General features: G+C 40.3%; 1 protein-coding gene across 1 annotated transcript in view; it reads right to left on the bottom strand.

The window, feature by feature from the left end:
• FAP (fibroblast activation protein alpha) overlaps positions 1 to 18,097 on the bottom strand; it is a 201,779-nt gene that overhangs the window by 73,665 nt on the left and 110,017 nt on the right. The window contains exons 15-18 of the mRNA XM_033944547.1: positions 16,838 to 16,891; positions 13,042 to 13,166; positions 6,479 to 6,526; positions 1,548 to 1,646 (exon numbers count right to left, since the gene is read on the bottom strand). Of these exons, the coding sequence (XP_033800438.1) occupies positions 1,548 to 1,646; positions 6,479 to 6,526; positions 13,042 to 13,166; positions 16,838 to 16,891 (326 nt within the window). The remainder of the gene's footprint in view (positions 1 to 1,547; positions 1,647 to 6,478; positions 6,527 to 13,041; positions 13,167 to 16,837; positions 16,892 to 18,097) is intronic.

Below are 18,097 nucleotides of genomic sequence, written 5' to 3'. Positions count from 1 at the left end.
GCCCGCTTTAAAACCACGGCTTGCACTGCAGGGAACGGCAGCAGAGAGCAGGTGAGTCTGGGAGCAGGCAAGATAGATCTGGGCAGAGCAGGGCAGGCAAGAGAGATCGGGGCTGAGCCCTGACAGCAATGACAGGAGGCTGCTTCTACTGTCAGAGTGTGCGCATGAGCGGAGATCGCTGTGACCGTGGGTAGGGGGGCATGTTAACGATCATCCCCATTTGCATGCAGGGCTAAATTTGTCAGCCGGCATGCAAACAGAAACGGATCGTGCATGGTTTGGATGTTTAGTGAATTTGGGCTATTGTGAGCCCACCAGGACAGATAGGGAAAGCACTTGCAGTACCTTCATGTAAACCGCTTTGAGTGTAGTTGTAAAATTACAAAAATGCGATATACAAGTCCCAATCCTTTTCCCTAAAATAATCCATAGTAAAATGTGTGCACAAATTCTTGCCAATTAACACAAATGATAGATTGTTAGCACCCAATTATTAGCAGTAACTGGCTCATTAGCTAATTAGTTTCACATGCATCTCAGGATAGTGTGTAATTTTGCATGTGTAAATTTGCGCACCATTTATAGACTCTGGGTGATGGAACATAAATTTAAGCGTATTTAGAATCGCCCTTTAGGCACATGCACAATTTGGATTTGTGCACACATCTTGCAAAACGCTATTTTATAAAGATCCCTAATCACCTACTTGTCCCGTTTGTCTGCTTGATTAGATTGTAAGCTCTACTAAGCAGGGATTATCTCTTGAATGTTTCAATGTACAGCGTTTCATATGTCTAGCAGTGCTATAGAAATGATAAGTAGTAGTAGTAGTAGTATGCATTTTGAAGATGCTCTTTTACTCCCTTATTCTAAACTTACCCCTTAAGAAGGTCTCATTCCAGTCTGATTAAAAGCGTATCCACTGTGAACTATGGCACTGATTCTATAAAAGGGTCCTAAATTTAGGCACCTACGAGTGTGCCTAGCCAATCTAGGCACCTAACTTAATATTTTTAATTGGCTTAATCAGCGCTGATAGCACCATTACAAAACAATTAAAAAATTAATTAGCCAGTAGGCAATACCTCTTTGAGGTAGGTGTCTACACCAAGATGCCTACTGGCATGTAGGCATAATTAGGGACAAATTCAGGGTGGAGTTTGGCCATGGATCAATTTAGACGCTGGTAGGCACCAACCATAGGTGCACTCATTTAGGCCAAGAAAACCCTGCCTAAATAGCAATGTGCCTATGGATTCAATGCCTAGTGGCGCCTAAGAATAAGTTATGCTAGGCACGATTCTATAAACTGGGAAATGATTGACTACCGTGCCTAACAGTGCCTATGACTTAGGCATCTTTTATAGAATCAGGGCCTATGTGTGTACAGTATTTTTAATTCCTACTTGGGTGAAGTTTTCTTCCCAAGGCATCTATCTGGACATCTTGGCAGCTCCCTGCTTATATCCCTTTCAAACACAGATCTCTGTACATAATTGGCCAAAACAGAGAAGAAAAGTATTATAAAAAAAAAAGACAAGGCTTACAGTTTCCATTCAGTTCAATAGTATTAATTTCTTGTCGGGGCATTTGAATTGTCTCCAGTGTGGATTCCAGGTCTTTGTTATTTTCTAGAATGTGAAGCTCTAGGCAGAAGATCATACCCGAGTGAAGCTAAATCCTTTCATTCATTCTACACAAGTGAGTCAGCATATAGTAAGGATTTGCATTCGTTAGCATGCATTTGGTTTGTTTGGGCACCTTAAACATTTTACTGCATGCATTTGAGTATATCTATGAATTAGCACATGTGCAATCAATTTGGAAGCATGCAAGATATATGACATTCATTTAATGCACAAATTAAAAAATGAGGACAAAATTCTATATATGGTTCTGAAAAAATAAGCGCTATTCTATAAACAGCATTGTACCATTTTTAGAATAGTGCTTAGTGACGGAATCCATGCCTGACTTTTATGTGTGAGGATTTACATCAACTGAAATGTAGAGTAAATCCCCGTGCCTTAATTAGGTGTGGATTGGGCAAATCCAGTAACAGTTTATGCAAATTATTGGAACGCCCATGCTGTGGTGTAGCAAAGGAAGGAGACTCTTAGGGTGGTGGTGCTCAGCATCGCCATGTCATGTGCCTCTACACACCTCGCTGCCACACCCGCCCCTGCTCTCCTTCCATGCTGCAAGCCTCCTCCCCACACATACCTCTGGAAATCCTTAAAGGCAATGAGCACCATCTTCTTCCTGCTGCTTGCTTTGGCCTCAGCTCCCTTTGACATCACTTCCTGGTCCCACAACCAGACGTGATATCAGACAGAGTTGAGGCCAGTGGGAGCAGCTGGTAGGAGAAGCTGCTCACACGGCAAAGTTTTGAAAAGGTGGGTGGACAGGGAGGAGAGATGACGGCATCCCTGCCAAGATGGCACCTGGGGCGGTCTGCCCCCACCTCCTACCTATGACTCTGTGCCCGTGACCCACCAATGCCTCCCTTATGGTCATGTCACCTTTTCAGATGCACAAACTAAAAATTAGGCATTCATCTTTATAGAATACACCTAGCAAGATGGGCGTGTATATTCTAACTGGTTGATTATTAGGTACCCAATTATTGGCGCTAATTGGTTCATTATCTAATTAAATTGTACACAGAGTACATTATAGAATGCACTGGGGAGGAGGAAAAAGGAATGCCACTCAAAGCGCCATACAGAGAATTTGGGTGTTGGACAATAGGCACCAAAGTTATAGAATTTCCCTTCATGTTTTCTATTCAATTTGAGTCCATGCAAAAGAAAATAAAAATACTAGAGGGCATAATCAAACATGCAAATAAAGTACAGCAGCATCAGGTAAATAGGGATTTAGTTGCGATACATATTTTGATTTCAACAGATCATAAGAACATAAGAATTGCCATGCTGGGACAAACCAAAGGTTCATCAAGCCCAGTATCCTGTTTCCAACAGTGGCCAACCCAGGTCCCAAGCGCCTAGCTAGATCCCAAGTAGTAAAATAGATTCTATGCTGCTTATCCTAGGAATAAGCAGTGGATTTCCCCAAGCCATCTCAATAAGGGCCTATGGACTTCTCTTGTAGGAAATTATACAAACCTTTTTTAAACCCCACTCAGCTAACTGATTTCACCACATTTTCTGGCAACGAATTCCAGAGTTTAATTATACGTTGTGGTGAAGAAATATTTTCTCTGGTTTGTTTTAAATCTACTACTTAGTAGCTTCATCGCATGTTCCCTAGGCCTAGTATTTTTGGAAAGAGTGAACAAACGATTCACATCTACCGTTTCCACTCCACTTAGTATTTTATAGACGTCTATTATATCACCCCTGAGCTATCTCTTCTTCAAGCTCACAACCTGTTGCATGAAAGAGAAGCTCTGGATATTAACCAGTTAAAACTCAGCATTGCTTGTTCTTCCATCATAGAAGCATGTGTTCTAAATCAGGCCTGCAGATCAGGGGACCTGAGGTCCTAAAATGTTTTTTTCCACATTCTGTTTTGATGGAGTATACCTAACCAAGTTTATTAATTTTTTAATATCCCGACCATCAAATGAATATCTGGCCGGTTTACAAAATATAGTAAAAGTAAATAATAATTAAATACAATGAAGTGAACGAAAATGACATTAACTAGACTAACTGGAAAGTGAGGATAGGAGGGGAAGGAAGGGAGAAGTTACATATATTAGTTAAGATAGGAAAGGGTGGGGGAAGGGTTGAACAAGTGGGGTATGGTAGCATTGTTGGAGCGATTACTTACTCGCATTAAAAAAACGAAGTAAAAAAGAGAGAAAGGGATCTAGGGACGGTCATAAGCGTCTTGGAATAAGAAGGTCTTTAAGCCAGTCTTGAAATTAATTAGATTTTGTTCGTCCCGAAGGTATTGTGGAAGAGAGTTCCATAGTGTAGGAGCGGTTACTGCAAAATTAGTTTTTCGGGTGTAGTAGAAATCTTTGAGAGAAGGAATGAAAAGGAGTTTTTGGTCAGTAGATCTAAGTGTGCGAGGGGAACATTGTGGAATCAGTAATTTATCGAGGAATAGTGGTTGATGGGAATGTTTAATTTTAAATGAGAGTAGAATGATTTTGTAGGTTATGCGGTGAGTGATAGGGAGCCAGTGGGCCTCTTTGAGTAGAGGAGTAACATGTTCAAATTTTCCTTTTTTGTATATTAGTTTTATAGCAGAATTTTGTATTAATTGAAGACGTCGGAGCTCTTTTTGAGGAAGTCCATTTAGAAGAGAATTGCAGTAGTCTAGGTGGGAAATGACTAGAGAATGTATCAGTATGTTAGTTGAGTCAGTGTCTAGTAAAGGGCATAATGATCTAATGGTACGGAGTTTAAAAAAACAAGTTTTTACGACCGAACTTATGTGGTCATGGAAAGTAAGTTCCCTGATGGTGGGAAACTGGCAAACTGAAAACAGAATCTCCATAAGTAGGGTTACCAGATTTTATATTTGTAAAATCCGGACCCCCTAGACTCAACCCCAGGTCCATCCATCCCTGCCCCGTTACGCCCCAATCCTGCCCCTAATCCCATCCTAGCCCCACCCCCGCTGCTTGATCTGGTCGGGCAGAAGGGCATCTGCACATGTGATGCGATGGTGTCACGCACACGTGCGCATTGCATCATCGCGTGGCATCTGCACACACACGGATGCCCTCTTACCCAACACAATTTTGGGGGAAGCTTTCAAAACCCGGACATAGTAGTGCCAGGTTTTGAAAAGCCGTTTGGACCCCGGATATGTCCTCAAAAGGAGGACCTGTCCGGGTAAATCTGGATGCCTGTTAACCCTAGTTACAGGGATTTCAAGAATATGAGTCTCAAGATTGCTGGTCTGGTCTTCCCAGCTTGTAGGCACTGAAGCTTATAAAGGAAACAGAGGCTTGTTGTCTATACCAGATTTTTTTTTTTGAGGGGGGGGACACCTCCCATCTCTTGGGGGGGACACAGTACTGTGTTCCAACACATTGGTTGAGAACTACTGCTCCAAACAGTAGACTACTCCTGGCCTATTCCACAAGCTAAAACACCTTCCATATATTTTTATTTATTAATTTGGTATAATTTTTTTCATTGCTTTCCTAGAAAGATACCATTCAAAGCAGTTTACAATATGCTAAAATAAAATCACAATTTATTTGCACTGCTTTTGCAACATTAAAGCCCCTTTTACATAGCTGTGGTAACAAGTCCGAGCAGCAAATGCGACACTGCCAATTTGATTTCTATGGGCTGCATTGCATTTGCCATGGTGGTACTCACTACCATGGCTTTGCAAAAGGGGTCCTTCGTTTACTGAAGCGATAAAGGAATTCAGATTAGATTAGATTAGCCTAAACCCCCCCCCCTTTTTATTAAGGGCTAGATTCACTAAGCAAACCGATCATGCACCGATCGTTTTGCGAGCTCTTTGCGACCCGATTTCCCTCCGACCCATTTCACTAATCTCTCCTCCAATCCAATCCCGATCCGTGCATGTAAATGAAGGGAATCGGCATGCAAAGCAGGAAAGAAGCGATTCACTAAATTTATCGACTGGCTGGCCGACCAGTCGCTTGTGCTAACCACCCGCCATTCTCCTGCCTGCCACCCTGCTCTCTGCCCTGCTTCTTTGCTCCTGCCTGCCCCAATCTCCTGCTCTCAGCCCCAATCTACTGTCTGCCACAATCTCCTGCTCTCAGCTCCAAATCTCTCCTGCCGCCTCGACTCTCCTGCCCTTCCCCGAAATGCAAGCCCGTGGTTTTAACCCGCTTAAAGCAGATTAAAACCAAGGGCTTGCAAAAAACAAGTTTCCTACTGAGAGCATGCGCAGACCATCTACAGGCAAGGAAGATGGTCTACGCATGCTCAAGGATCGCTCTCTAGCGATCTGTGCGGTGGGTGGGGGATATGCCAATGATCGTCCCCATTTGTATGCCTTTAGTGAATTTGTCAGCCTGCATGCAATCGGGCACGGATCAGACACGGAAAGGAGGTTATTGAATCTAGCCCTATGCCGCTAAATGCTCCAACGCTGCTCTGATACTCAGAATTCCTATGAGCATCGGAGCAGCGTCAGAGTATTTGGCACCCCGGGCCGCAGTAGAAACCTCTACTGTGGCTTAGTAAAAGAGGACCTAAATTTGTTATTTCATTTTGAGAGCATTTGCCACAAAAATACATCTTGCAGATTATTCCTGAAGGAGACATTTCTAGCTCATGGAGCACCGAGCACACCATAACTTTTCATGGCATATAATTGAGTTTTTTAATTATTATTTTTGTGAGAATCAGTAGTCTGCATTTAATTTGTTTGATATTTTAAGAGTGCAGAAGTAGTTCCCTATATTGAACAAAAAAAAAAAAAAGTAACACAGTAGAAGTATATTAATATAGAGAAATGTATTTCAGTCAAAACAACAACCGTAGAAAAATAACAAATGCAAGATTACCTTTATCACTACTTCCATCATGAAGAGTAAAAATAGGAATGCCTGGTCCTGGTTTAAAAAAATGAAAGTTGTTTTTACATTATTTAAGGATACGTGTAAAGATAGAACATACAAATTGAAAGCCTATTCTATAGATGTAGGCACATCCGAGAGCAGTGCGGTCTGGCACTGGATTGTTCTATCTCTGTGCATCTTCTGCCTGGAAGCGATGAGTCAGGGCTGCAGCAGCTGGAAAGCCCAAGTGATATCTGTCCCATCTGGACTTTTGCCGTTGGGAGTATTTAAAATATGCTGAGGCAACAGAGCTGCTTCAGGAAAATGGACTTCTGCCAGACTTATTTGATTTTGTTTTTCAGTTTTATCTTCCAGTTTATGAATTATTTTAAATTTTATTCCATTGTTTTTACCCCTATTCTTATTTTATTAACTGAATTCTATTGTTTAACGATTCCTCCCTTCTATTCCTTTTTACATATTCCTTTAATTCATTTAGCTATCATTTACATAGATGGTAATCCTATTTGTAAAGTTAGGAATTTCTATGAAATATTCTACATGTTTCTTTCCTCTCCACTCCTTCCTACCCTCTTCTAACCCCTTCCTCTATAATGTCGCCTAGAGCTCATATAGGTATGTGCAATGCACAAATGGAATAAATAAATAAATAATTTCCATTATAGAATACTAGCATTGCAGCCAAAATATGCATGTAGAATTTAGGCATGACCACTTATGGTAGCCACAGAGCTGGAATAAATGGACCTAGATTGCTGAGAAATATCCATGTGTAACTGTGTCCTCTACCCACACTCCACTCAAACTCTTCCCATGTGTATGCATTTTTACAGAATAGCACTTAGCTACTGTTAGTTAGATACACATGCAGGTATACATATATGTACAAGGGTCATTTTTAAAGTAAGAATTGTTTTGTTGTAAACTCATAATAATTTTATTGTAACTCAAAAACTTTCTAATTACTGTGCATATATGTCTTAAACTACTTTTCAATATAATTCCCATTGACGTCCAAGTATTTTTGAGACCAGGAGACAAGCTTGACAATCCCATCATTGAAAACGTTTTCCTCCTGTTCCTTGAACCAGTTGTTGACAGTTTTGTGGATGCCGTCATTGGTCTGTATGCATTTTCCACCCAAGAATTCATTTAATTTTGGGAAAAAATAAAAGTCCAATGGCGCCAGGTCCGGGCTGTATGGAGGATGGTCCAATATCTCCCACCGAAACTTCTGCAACCCTTCTGCTGCTCTGATGTCAACCTTCTTGGAATCCACCTTGCCCAAATCGTCTTGTAGTGATGGTGATCATTGACAATTTCATAAACAACAGAACGAGAAACATAAGAAAAAGTCGCATGCCGCTCATCAATTGTGAAACTCCTGATCTGTTAAATGTGTGCATCAATTGCAATTTCCAATTTTCCGGTAATGACGGATAAGTGTCCGGATCTTGCTTCGTGCACATTTGTCCTCCTTTCATTAAACAACTGACACCATTTCTGTACGTTTGCTTCATTTATTACACCTTCACCATACACTTCAATTAGTTGTCGATGAATATCAGCTGGGCGAATGTTCTTTGCATTTAAAAAAAAACGATTACCAATTGCACCTCGCAATCGGAGGGATTGATGATAGACATGCTTAATGAAATACCTCTGCAAAAGCTTGGCACTGGCAGGGCTAAAGACAAGTCTAGACGTTCCCAACAATGTTCCAGTCCAAAACTTAGGTTGTTAATATACGCAAACAATTCTTATTTTAAAAATGGCCCTCTTATATATGTATCTGATTAGAATACTTGCATTTATATGCATGCAAATGAGATTTGTGACACTTGGGACTGAATTCTATAAATAGTGCAGAAAAATTGACAAGTCCAATAGCAGTAAGAGCAGCAGCACAAGGACTCTGGGATATTTATGGCCATCGTTACGCATTCTTCTCCAAGGCTTCAACAGGAAGCCAGTAGAGGGTAGGGCTTGGTAGAAGAATGTATGTTGATACCCTGTGCACAATTAGTAGATGCAAACTTTAAATCTTTATATTTTCAGCTTGTTAATTTTCAAAGAAGAGCAACATTAAACTGCACATTAGAAATAACTGCATAGTTTGCAACTTCATGGACAATTTGAAAAATTACCTTAATAAGTAGCAAAACTAACTTCTACAATGATTCAGAACAAGATAGTAATAAGCTTATGGAAAACATAGTGTTCAACTAGAACATGGGTTGGCAACCTGCAGGTCGTGAGTCACAAGCGGCTCTTCTTCCATGTGGCTGTGGCTCTCCAGGCCCTAACCCTTTAATATCCCTCATAACTCCATGATTCCCCACCCCCAGGGCCTACTGAGGTACCTTGTGGTCTAGCAGGGGTTTTCATGGCAGAAGCGCAGCCCGCTCACTCCTGCCTCCTCACGGCTGCCTTCTAAAATTATAATAATAATAACTTTATTTTTCTATACCGCCATAGTCAGACGACTTCTAGGCGGTTCACATCAAAAGAAGACTAGACATTCAGCGAATTACAAATTCATGAGGGGGAATGTTACAGAAGAAAAGGGTAGTAATGGGAGAAAAAGTAAGAGGGGTTGTAAGGGGAGGGAAGTGAGAGGGGTTGACTGAGAGATTGCTTCGGGTTTGTAGGGGGAAAAGCGTAGTGAGCGAAGGTTGGTCTGTTTAGGTGATGAATTTGTCAAACAGAGTGGTTTTGATTGAGTTTCGGAATGCGTTGTAGGTCTGTCTGGTTTTATTTATTTAGTTTCCCAGCCAGGATTGTTGTTTGTTAGCTTGGAACATGAAGGTTCTGTCAAGGAAGGATTTGTATTTGCAGCCAGTGATTTTAGGATAGGCGAAGATGTTTTTGCTTCTGGTTGTTCGTGTGGGGTTGTGTAGAGTGAAGTGTAGGTAGGAAGGTGCAGGTAGGAAGGTTCTAGGCCCCAGATTTGTTTGAAGCAGATGCATGCAAATTTGAACTGTATTCGCGCTTCTATTGGTAGCCAATGCAGTTTTTTGTATTATGGGCTAATGTGGTCGTTTTTTCTCAGTCCGAAGATTAGGCGAACTGCAGTGTTTTGCACTAATCTCAGTTTCTTTATTGTTTTTTGTGGGATACCCAGGTAGACAATGTTGCAGTAGTCCAGGGTGGATAGGATCAGCGATTGTACCAGTAACCTGAATGATGTTATGCCAAAGTACTTTTTAATAGTCCTTAGCTTCCATAGTGTATAAAAACATTTCCTCACTGTTAAGTTTGTGTGGTCAAGTGCGTGTCTAGTGCGATACCCAGAATTTTTATGGTTTTGGAAATCAGATATTCGTGGTCATTTATTTTTAGTGATGTTCTTGTTATTTTGTCATTGGGGCTTGCCAAGAAGACTTTTGTTTTCTCTGTGTTTAGTTTCAGTTTGAGTTGGTGGTCCATTTTTCAATTTCTATCATAATGTGTGAGAGGTTGTCTATAATTTCAGTTGAGAGGGGAGCCTTGGGGTACCCCTGATGGGTTTTTCCATGGGTTGGAGTGATTTCCGTTGCTGGCTACTCGGTAGGATCTGTTTGTTAGGAATTCTTGAAACCATTTCTTTACCTTTCCCGAGATTCCCATTGCATCAAGGCATAGTAGCATGATTTTGTGGTCTACTAGGTCGAACGCACTTCTAAGGTATAGTGCAGAATCAGTGTGATTTTGCCTTTGCTGAATAGATCATAGAGGTGGTTTAGTATGGAGGCTATGACCGTTTCTGTGCTATACCCTTTCCTGAAACCTGATTGATGTTCGCTGAGGATGTTAAATTTGTCTAGGTAGTTTACTAGTTGGAGGTTGACCAATCCTTCTAGTAGTTTAGTGAAGAGGGGAATGCTTGCTATGGGTCTGAAGTTGGATGTCAGTGCTGTAGAGGTTTTCTGATCTTTGGGGATAGGTGTAATCAGTATGTGACCCATGTCTTTGTTTAATGTTCCGTTTGTAAGGGCCATTGTTAGCCAAGTGAATAGTTCCATTTTGAATTCTGGAGGGGCAATTGTCATGATTTTAGGGGGACATTCGTCGAGTAGGCAGTTTGATTTGTTGTATTTGTTGAATAAATTTAGGAACTGATACCAATTTGGGAATTCGAAGTGGTCCCAGATCATGTCTGCTCTGGTATTCTGGTTGTGGGGTTCAAGATAGTGGAGGATATCGTTTGTGGGTGTGGGTAGAGTTGGTCTTAGGTCTGTGATTTTGTTTTTAAAAAAATTGGCTAGGGCTTGGGATGATGGGGTGCTCTCGTTGTCCTTTTTCAGGATTCTTGTTGTGTCTGTTAGTGTTTTTACTAGTTTGAACAATTCTTTGCTGTTTATTTTTTCTGTATCTATTTTTTGTGCATAGTGTTTTGTGCGTTTTTCTCTGATCATATTTTTGTATGTTTTCATTTTTTGTTTCCAGGTTGTCTTATCTGTTTCTTTGTTCGTTTTTTTTTTTTTTCCAGATTCCAGCTTTCTTAATTCCTGTTTATTGGTTAGGAATTCTGAGTCAAACCATTCATTTGGTGATCTATTTTTCTTTTTGTATGTTTGGTAAGGAGCTATTTGGTCTAAGAGTTCTTTACTGAATTTTTTCCATCATGTAGGGAATTCCTGTATTTCATCGGTTATAGGGCGAAGCTCATAGTGGGCCCAGAATTCAGTTGAGTTTATAGTACCTCGGCTGGTTATTTTTTTCGTGTTTTTGCTTTTGTGTTTCGGCTGGGAATTCAGTTTTTTCCAGTGTAAGTGGAAATTGCCAATATAGTGGTCCGACCAGATACATTTTTCCCAGGGCCCTGTATAGTATTGTATTTTGGGGTCTAGGATTTCTTTTTGAGAGAAGGTAACTATGTTAAGTTTGTGGCCTTTTTCATGGGTTATTTCTGTGTCTGGAATAGGGAAGTCGAGTGACATTAGGAAGTTGGCAATTTCGGTTACTTCTGGCTTTCCCTTTTGTTCTAAGTGAATGTTTATGTCCCCTAATAGTAGATTGTACAGGCCTTTTAGGGTATTAACGGTTAGGAATTCAAAGAATTCTTCTCTGGCGTTTGACCATTTTTGGGTGGGATATAAAATAGAGTTGTTGTCAGTGAGTCTTCTAATTGAGCATTAGTGATTTTGCAAGTTAGTTTTTCTAGGTTTTCTGAAGTTTTGGAATCTGTCTTGATGTAGTTAAAGGGTTCTTTTAATATAATCGCTAGGCCACCTTCTTTTTTCCAGGTTCTTGATAGTGGGAGTATTTTGTATCCCTGTGGTAGGATTTCTTTTATGATAGCATCTGTGTCAGAGACCAACCATGTTTCTGTCAGGAATAGAAAGTCCGGTTGTGTTTGTACTATCCAGTCATATATTATGTGTGCTTTGTCTCTCACGGAGCGGGTATTCAGATAGTATCCTTTAATGTTATCGTAGCTGGTTGGGGCAGGAGTTTCAGAGTATGTTTCAGAGAGTTTTTTTAGGTTTCTGTTATTGGTCTTGTTTCTGAGTGGTTTGCAGTGTTTGCAGGTGGTGTTTATCACTGGGATTAGAAGTGGGCCTTGTTCTGGAAGATATTTTTGGAGTTGTGAGGAGTTTGTTGCTTTGGTTAGTTTGACTGGTCTGTGCCAAGAGGGATAAGTGTGAATATGTTGAGGGGATTTGTCTTCATTGCCCCAGCATCTAGAGCAGATTAGGTACAATATTCCTAGAAGTAGTTGGTGTTTGTTAAAAATTGCCATGTTGTGTGAGATGTAGAGGGAAGTAAGTCGTATCGGGTAGAGGAGCGTAGTATCGGTAAATGTGTGAGTGGCGGGCTACACAGGCTACACATGCAGGTTTCACAGGTTAGACATGCAGGTTTCACAGGCTGTACATACGGATTGTAAATTATAGGCTACACAATCAGATTTTGCAGGCTATATAGGCTACACATGCAGATTTCACAGGTTAAACATGCAGACTATAGATATAAGTTATATAGGCTACATATGCAGATTTAACAAGGCTGTGCATGCAGGCTATAATTATAGGCTACACAGCATGCAGATTTCACAGGCTGTACTATGAAATACGTGCAGTTCACAGTACCACAGTAAAGGCCACAAGCAGCTGCAAAAGGTCATGGCAGCTGCGTGGAGGCAGGAACAAGAGAGCTGTGCTTCTGCCATGATGACTCTCGCTGGACCATCAGGTACCTCAACAGGTTTGGGGGGGTTCATGGGGTTGGGATGGATATTAAAGGGTTGGGGCCCAGGAAGGGGATGGACAGGAGAGGGAGAGAGGGAAGTGAGGTGCAGAGAACTGCAAAGGGTTGGAGGGAAGACAGGGGAGAAAGAAGCTAGACCTTGGTGAGGGAAGAGAGTGAGAGGCCTGGAATATCTCAAACTCTCTTCTCTACCCATTGCAGCTCTTTGTATATTTTGGGTTAGATTGTTAGGATAAGTTGGCTCTATGTTTTAAAAAGGTTGCCGACCCCTGAACTAGGAAAATGCAGCACCAGAACAGAAAATATTACTGCTATTCTATTTTTGAAAACTATTTGTTTTCTAGTCACATACATACCATAACAGTGCAATGAGTAATATTTAGCATTTCTGCTAAATTTTGCTGAATAATATTGACACTGTTCCTTTCTTAAATTGCAACTGATGCATTGCTTGCTTGAAGGGCCACTTTTAATGTTAATTCTAGAGGGGAATGAAAAAAAAGAACAAAAAAAACCAAAACATTTTTATTACATGCAAATATTTAAAGGCCCAATATTCAGCCGACAGCAATCTGTGTTTTATCCACATAAATTCAATGCCAGGCTAAGGCTGGGCTCCAGCATTGAATTTCTGGGTAGCATAAACAGCTGGTTAAGTGAAATATTCAGCATTTAATTGTCTATGGTGAAAAATTGCAGATAATCTAAACAGGGACATAGTTTCAGCAGGCATTTGACATGGTAAGTTAGTGGTATAGGGCCTACAGGGTAGAAACTTAGCCTAGTTGAACAGAGAAAAGGGAAAAGGGGGGAAAAAAATCAGGAAGAAAGATGGCGATCTTCATTACGGTTATGTGAAGTGGACATCATTCCCAACCCTGAAAGGTATCGAACCTAAGGTGTAGAAATTTCATAAAGGCGTGTCATTCTCATAAAACAGCGCATGCAAATGAGGTTGGCGGAGAGTAGCAAAGGTTCGCTAAATTACATGAGATAGTGATCAGCACATGTGCAGAATACACCACAAAAAAAAGACGTAAATGTGCGCTTGTGCTGGAAAAGCAACACCGTAAGTACACATATCACATGTGTGCCTTATTTGAGCATAATATATGCTCGTGTCAGCTGTAGTTGTTGGGTGCTCGCGTCACAAAAACAGATAAAAACTATTATAATTCATGTAAATCTTGTAATTTGTTTTTAACGTCACATTATATCTTGAACCACAGCCAGAAACACATAAGACGCTCAAGAAGAAAGCTTTTGTCTATCCCCCTCCCCCCAAAAACCCCTATAATTTATGTGAATCGTGTCTTTTTTATTTTGTTTTATTAGCCACGGTCAAAACACATGCCAGAGATGCGCTTTTCACAGTGCTGAAACAATACCAGCATCCCCGGACCAGTCACTGATTTTTGGTTGCCAAAAGCCAACACTGCGCTTGGAGAATCACTCGGCAATGTTGAATAATTCACCGGAGTACTCGTTTAAATACTGATGAGCCCATTTACATGGCAAAATCTAAGACTGCTAGGAATCTCTGAAGAGACCACGGTAAACCGTTTTGATAATCTGCCGCTAAAGTACATGCATGCTAAACTAGATGGAACTGGTTTAGTGACCATGTTAAAGGCAACCTTAAGTTTTGAGAATCTGGCTCTCTGTGAATGTCATCAGAGCACTTCACTTGTGATGACCAATTATAGAACTGCCCCTAAGTTTTCACCTGAGACCTTGGAAGGTTAATTGACTTTCTCAAGATTACAAGCTGATTTTGTTTGTTAAATCTTTTTTTTTTTTTTTCAAACAGTTATTACTGTATTATATATTTTTCATTTTTATTGAGTATTTACAGATCTTTTGGATTTGGTTTAGTGTCTTTGAATATGTAATATTCTTTAATGATTGTGTTATTTCAGATTGGATTATAACAGTTTTGTATTTTCTATGTTTTCTTTTTTTAGGGAGGTACTTATTTTGTTTAATTAACAACTTGATTCAGAATTTTCATGCTGTTCTCCCCCTAAAAACTTTCTGGATATTATTTATTTATTTAGTTATTCAATTTTCTATACCATTCATCCAGCGGAGCTCAGAACAGTGTACATGAATTTATTCAGGTATTCAAGCATTTTTCCCTGTCTGTCCCGGTGGGCTCACAATCTATCTAATGTACCTGGGGCAATGGGGGATAAAGTTACTTGCTCATGGTCACAAGGAGCAGTGTGGTTTGAACCCACAACCTCAGGGTGCTGAGGCTGTAGCTTTAACCACTGAGCCACTCTAGAAATCAAAAGGGAGCCAAGTATAGGACAATCAAGCCATTGTGACATCACTGATGAGGCTGGTTCTTAGGCATTGGTGGAATGAGGGATTATGATGTCACAATACCAGCTCTGGTTATTAGAGGCTGAAGCTTTTCACACTATTTATTTATTTATTTAATTTTCTATACCGTTCTCCCAGGGGAGCTCAGAACAGTGTACCTGAATTTATTCAGGTACTTAAGCAATTTTCCCTATCTGCCCAAGTGGGTTCACAATCTGTCTAATATACCTGGGCAATGGGATACCAAGTGGCCTGCTCAGGGTCACTGGGGACAATGCAGGCTTGAATCCACAATCACAGGGTGCTGAGGCTGTAGTTATAATCTCTGCACCACACTCGCAGACATCGTATGGTGTAAAATAGCAAGGTCACCATTGTCTGATAGAGATGGCAAACATAGTTAACAAAGTATGGTGTTACATAAAATGGCAAAACGGTATAGTAAGACAGCATGGTAAGCATAGAATGGCAGAACATAGCATGGCAGGCAAAGTATTACAGGCATGGCTGACAAAGTGAAACATGACATGGCATAAATGGTAAGACAAGCGTGCATAGCATGGAAGGCATGATAACAGTAAAGATTGAGCGGCATACATGGTATGAGAGATTGTAGCATGGCAGACATAGTATGGCATACAATAAAGAAGCAACTTTTAATTATATAAATCAATACATGTTTTACTATAATTAAATTTAAATACATAATATGACCATTTAAATATAAACTACATTCACCAATATCATAGCCCAAGTCCACCACCCCACTAAAGTAACAAATCAGAATACACTGTTAAAATCCCAAAATGCAGACTATCTTGTGAAAGATCAAAATTCACAGTTGATTATTCTTCAAATCCACTTAACTCAGATCATATCCATAAAAGAAGTCTTTTGACATTATTCTTATTTCTGTGAAAACAAACAGAAGTAGTAACACTTGAAACAGCCTTGCTCTACACCCGACGGTGTTTCACTAAGAGCATCTTTAGGAGACAAGACTTCGGAGAGGTACAACGACAACCAACTGGAAAGGGAAATCCAATCTCTGCTCTCCTACTTCACTCAAAGGTGAATCAAGTCACTCTTGCTACCTGGCATTATCGCTAGTTTGGCAACATTATTTTGCACACGGTATATTGTTTTGCTTATTTGCATTTCATTCTCAGTGGTTAATATCAAGAAGGTCTTTCGTGACCGAAACACGGGCCATGTTGGGTCCATATCACTATTCTTTTACTGTATTGCCTATGTATTGCATTTCATAAGCTACAATTGATTGGATAAAAGACTGCATCGAGATCATCGGTTCCACAATTGTTCTTTTTGGTTTTGTTTCTCTGCTTTTCCTGTGGACATCTTTGGTGAACTCTTTGTTTTGGAATCAAGTCTAAATGACATAGTATGGCAACCATAGTATGGTAAATATGGTGTATAGTAAAGTATAGTCTAGTGTATTAGGATAAAGGTGGTGAGAAGTATGACAAGGTGTGGAAGAACATTGAGAGAGAAAACATGGTATGGTCTGGCAAGGGACAAAGCACATAGAATTAGAGACTCGAGGGGCGGGCATTTTGTCAGCAGGTTAGGGGAATATGTATAGGCATACTCTAATAGAGGGTCAGGGGAAGAGGTGAGTTTTAATTGCCTTCCTGAAGTTCAGTAGACCTTCTAATGATCTAATGTGGGTAGGATAATAAATGGATTATAAATGACAGATTAAATTATGGTATACATGGGTATTATTGCATTATCAGTAATGCGACTACCATCATATTAGTAATAATAGTACTAGTCTATTTAAAGTAATAAAGAACAACATACTTGTAAATATTCCTCCTTCCTGGGTATCCTTCAAATTCATTGCTGATGTAGTATCTAGAAAATCATCCATATATTACTGAATACTCTAAAATTAGATATTACGGTAATACACTGGAAAGAGTATGCTCAAAACATGACACAGATATGTTTCTCTTCCTTTGGACAAGTGAAAGTCAGTAAAGGGAATGAACACTAAAGGTTACCAGGAAATTGTGATTTTGTACTGATTCAAACCCAAATCATAATTATTTTGCCCTCAATAATCCCTGCTGAATTTCAGCCAGATCCATACAGTAGTTTCCAAGTTCCAGGGAACACCAGGATTGGCCTCCGCGTGTGCGGGTCGCCGGACAGGATGGACCTAGAACATAAGAAATGCATGGCATTTCTTATGTTCTTAATATGTGTACAGATGGAAAACTAGGAAGATACACTGTTGACAATAAAGGGGGGGTATCATTATGGGCTACCATTAAAACTTTTTATTTTACTATGAACTCATGCTATTTTATCACAGAGGCCATTGTATGTAATGAGACCTGGTTACTACTGGTGTTAACATTAAAATAACATGCCTTAACAGTAGCCCATGTGGCTTATAATTAAAAAAATATAAACATCCAAAAAGCGCCCTAAATCAGCATTTGGACATCCTAATTGCCAGGACATCCAAGTGCCAATAATTGAAACCACCTTTCTGGATGTCTTGCAAGGTGTCCTAGTCTCTGCACACAGAGCTCAAGATGGGCGTGCTATGGTGGTCTTTGGGTGTGCATAAGGGCGAGTTAGACTTGGATGTCTTGCAGCGATAATCAAATGTTTTGCAAGACGTCTTGGACAGAACTTAGATGTTCAGGGTTAGACCTGTTTTAGAAGCGTCCAAGTGCCGCAAAGGTGCCCAAACTGACCAAGTGACCCCAATGCTCACTGACCCCCTTCCACTACACAAAAATGAGAACAAAAAAGTACATACCTGTCTCTAGAACAGCAACATCTGGCATAGGAAAGCAGCGCACAGGTGTCTTAAGTAGCCTTGTGGGTAGGCTAGTGAACCATAGAGAGGAGCCCTATAGTATTAAGTATGAGCCTATTAAAACCCACCCAGACCCTTTTATACTGCCGTAAAGGTGCCACCTGCATCCATAAGGGCTACTGGAGTGGTATACTAGGATGGGTAGAGTAGGTTTTGGGGGGGCTCACTTTAAATTATAAGGGGTTTATGATGTGATTATACACCTTATTAGTTACTATTACTAAAGC

This window comes from Geotrypetes seraphini, chromosome 5 (genome assembly GCF_902459505.1).
Source record: "Geotrypetes seraphini chromosome 5, aGeoSer1.1, whole genome shotgun sequence".
NCBI lineage: Eukaryota > Metazoa > Chordata > Amphibia > Gymnophiona > Dermophiidae > Geotrypetes > Geotrypetes seraphini.
Note: the sequence above shows the minus strand (reverse complement) of the source record. Positions and strands in the feature narration are given on the sequence as shown.